At 39.4% G+C, this 3,426-nt stretch overlaps 1 protein-coding gene across 1 annotated transcript; it reads right to left on the bottom strand.

The window, feature by feature from the left end:
- Positions 1-298: 298 nt before the first annotated feature.
- On the bottom strand, positions 299-3,095 carry CGA (glycoprotein hormones, alpha polypeptide; the record flags this gene model as incomplete). Its single annotated transcript, XM_080616645.1, has 3 exons — positions 299-376; positions 1,867-2,051; positions 2,996-3,095. The coding sequence occupies 3 exons, from the start codon at positions 3,093-3,095 to the stop codon at positions 299-301; spliced, it is 363 nt and encodes a 120-aa protein (XP_080472771.1).
- Between the last annotated feature and the right edge of the window lie 331 nt (positions 3,096-3,426).

The raw sequence follows: 3,426 nt of genomic DNA, 5'->3' as shown, positions 1-3,426 counted from the left end.
TATTGAAACACCATTTTTCCCCAAGAAACATCGATGATTTAACTGACAGTTTATTTTAGAAATAGATCAAGCGTTCGGTTGTCATGCAAGTGCTGTATTTTATCCCAAATGGAAATAATTGAACTTACTTAAATGCATGAAGAAGCATAAGAGGAAATAAAACAGCCATCCATCTTACTCAAAAGCCTACCCAGTGTCTTGACCAGAAAATATAACATTTTACACAGCGGTGCTATAAAAGCTCAAAAACAAATATTCCATTCACCGTTGGCCTTGATCATTAACAAAGGGACAGGCTTTAGGATTTATGATAGTAGCAGGTACTGCAGTGACAATCTGTATGGTTCTCGATCTTCACATTGTCCTTAAGGGTGATCTTAAAAAAAGAAAACACACACATATAACAGATAATTAGCATTAGCTACACAGTAGAAACAGTATACTCAAGTAAAAGGTGTCTGAAGCCTTCTTCTTAACCACGAGCTACACAGGCTTTTTTGGGGTACATGTATTAGAATGGCCTCTGAACACCAGCTTGTGAAGCTGCATCACCAGTGGCTTTCGGAGCTGTAAAGAGAAGGTTTTCAATAGTGACATGCAGAGTAACATAGATTGGTGTCCTTTATTTGACACTTCTTATAGGGTTTAATTTTCAAAAAGTGTCAAGTAATCAATCTATGAAAAGTCAGGAAGCGTCCTTAAAATATTCCACATGGGGATTATAAAAATGGAGGCCACAAACACTCTGAGCCATCTTTATTTTTAATCTCGACTAAATTCTAGTCGCTGCCTCAGGGCAAGTTTAATGTCTGTGGCCTAGAAGAAGATCTGTGCTCTACTCAGACGAAGAGCCAGGATGAGTTCAGCTATTGTTGTCTGTACGTAAGTCAGGTGTGTGGGCTCTCCTCACAGCCAGTGGAGACCCAGTGCTCCATTCAGTTGTGCACACAGAGCTGTCAATTGCCACTTGAGATTTCAGAGGGGATCTCAACAAGCCTCCAGCTGTCACTCTAGATGGTCTTTCACGGGTCCTGTGTCTGCCAGCCATACACAGATGTCTTCAGTACTCCAGGGCATCTCAAATGGCCCCAAATCTGTGAGTGGGTAACTGAACTGAGCCTCTAGTTGACACACTTAATGAACCTGGTGTATGCAGATCACTATAAAACAGACAGCTTAGCTTGCTTCAAATAGGTCACCATTTATTACATCAAATTTAAGGTTTCTTCACCTGCAGGTGAATCACTCCCAAAATAATCAGCTTTAGCAGAATCTCTCTTTAAAACAACATTCGAGATGAGGGTATTAAATGCTCAAAGTAGTTTGACACGTTTACAGTTCCCTTTTGGTTATGCTATTAAAACACAATCGCAATTAATCTAATGAGCACAGATGGTTTTGGTCCCTCATTCCCATATATATAATTGATAGTATTGACCGGCCACCTTCCCAGAGAACTCCTGCCTATGCAGGAAAGAAGCTAGGAAAATGACTCACTAAAATCAAATACGCATTGCATAACATTTAAGGGAAGGGTGCACAATCAGAATAGTCAAAAATGAGGGGACAAGTCCATCACTAGAACTGCAGGTGTCATGAGTCAAAACAATTTCACTGAAGTCAGTGGCACCACACCAATTTCCACATCCTATCTGAATACTTCTTGACAATACTCAGTACTGGTTGACACTTTAATTTCCTCTTTAGAAAAAAAGAATCCAAGTGTGAAGAATATAAATGCCAAGGGTGCTTCCCTCAAATAGTTCTCCTGTGTCCTCCATCAAAAACATATTCTTCTCTACTCACTGTTACAACTAAAGATTGCATCCTAAAAGAATCTTAAACAGGTCTCATTCACACACTCACCTTAGTAAAAGCCTTTGCTACACAACACGTTGCTTCCGATGTAATGTTCTTCGGAACGAGCATGGTCTTCTTGGACCTCATTGGAGTAGGATAGGCCCGAGAGAAACAGCACCCAGTGCACTGGTAAATGGGCGCTCCTGGCTTGGAAAAGAATCTGTTCTCTCCTAGCTTGCACTCTGGACAACCTGCCATAAAAACATAAGGAAGAGATCTTTACTTGGTCTCTAGACGTATTTTAACTTTTATAAAGAACAGGCAATAAGAGGACGCACAGGCACGTTCTGCTGCTTGATGCACGCAGAACAGAGGACAGACACCAATGTTGCCCCTTTAGGGTCCTTCAACTCTGCAACACACCCCAGCTGTAAAACCAGACCGAGGCTTTCGAGGTAAGGCACAAGCATTATTGTATCTTTTATGGTTGTCTTTTCCATTTTGTTGGCAGTTTTGGAGGGGTTTTTTTTGCTGTATGTCTACCGCACTAGCTGTCCCTAGAAAACTTCCTGCTAGTTAGAGATAGTTAAATAGCACTAGAAGGATTTGTAGTGCTTCTTAGACATTGTCTTCAGGCAGGCTCCCTTATCAAGTGTTTTAAAAATGCCCAGTGATCCCAAGATTTTTGTAGCTTGCATTTTTCTATATTCAGTTTAAGGCTGAATAAAAACCCCTGCATCCTCCAAAATGCCTCTAAAAACTTTCTAATATACCTTTTCTGTAGAATGCTTCACCACCAACATCCCATATCTTGGGATGTACAGAGGAAAAATGCTCTGCATATTATGAGGAGAAGCCATGGTTCTACTGTACCTGATGTTATCATTTAAATCTCAAGAGGACAAAAAACCCCAAAATGTTTCAATTTTATAATGTTTTGAGGATTAAGATCACCCACTTCAACAAGAGGACACAGTCATCTGGGAGAGTCTTGACCTGGAGAAATCAAGTTTAGTGAAGAAATAGGAAGTATACCCATAGCAAAATTATCTTGATTTATTATCCCTTCATGTCTCAGTATCAGTAAATGCAACTGAATGTTAAGATTTATGACCACATTTATAAAACATGTGGAAGTTTAATTAATACTCTTTACAAATAATTGTCTTATTTCTGAATGCTGAAAGTGGCTTACCCTGCATGAGAAACTCTCCATCTGGGAAAGCATGAAGAAGATGCAGAAATACAGATAAAATGGTCAAAGTGACAGCCGCATACTTCCCGTAGAAATCCATGATCTGTGTGGAAATACAAATACACACATTTTTAAAGGACTGTTTTGATCTGGGTACAGTACTAATATCTTAGCTGCACACTGATACAGTATTCAGTGCAAGTAACAGGAACAATTTAGAACTGGAATTGGAAACCGAAAATGCAGTGCATTGATGGGCATTTTATAGGCTCAGAAAATTGACTCCATCACAATAACAAGAATGTTCCTTTCTTTCTGGCCTTAATAGTTTTTTTTCTGAATATTAACATAAGCAACAGCACATAAACTTCAAATGTTGTGACTGTATACTTATGGTAGACTGGATAAAGCCAGCAAATACCTATGGTGAA

This window comes from Psittacula echo (assembly GCF_963264785.1).
Source record: "Psittacula echo genome assembly, chromosome: 4".
In the NCBI taxonomy this organism is placed as follows: Eukaryota; Metazoa; Chordata; class Aves; order Psittaciformes; family Psittacidae; genus Psittacula; species Psittacula echo.
Note: the sequence above shows the minus strand (reverse complement) of the source record. Positions and strands in the feature narration are given on the sequence as shown.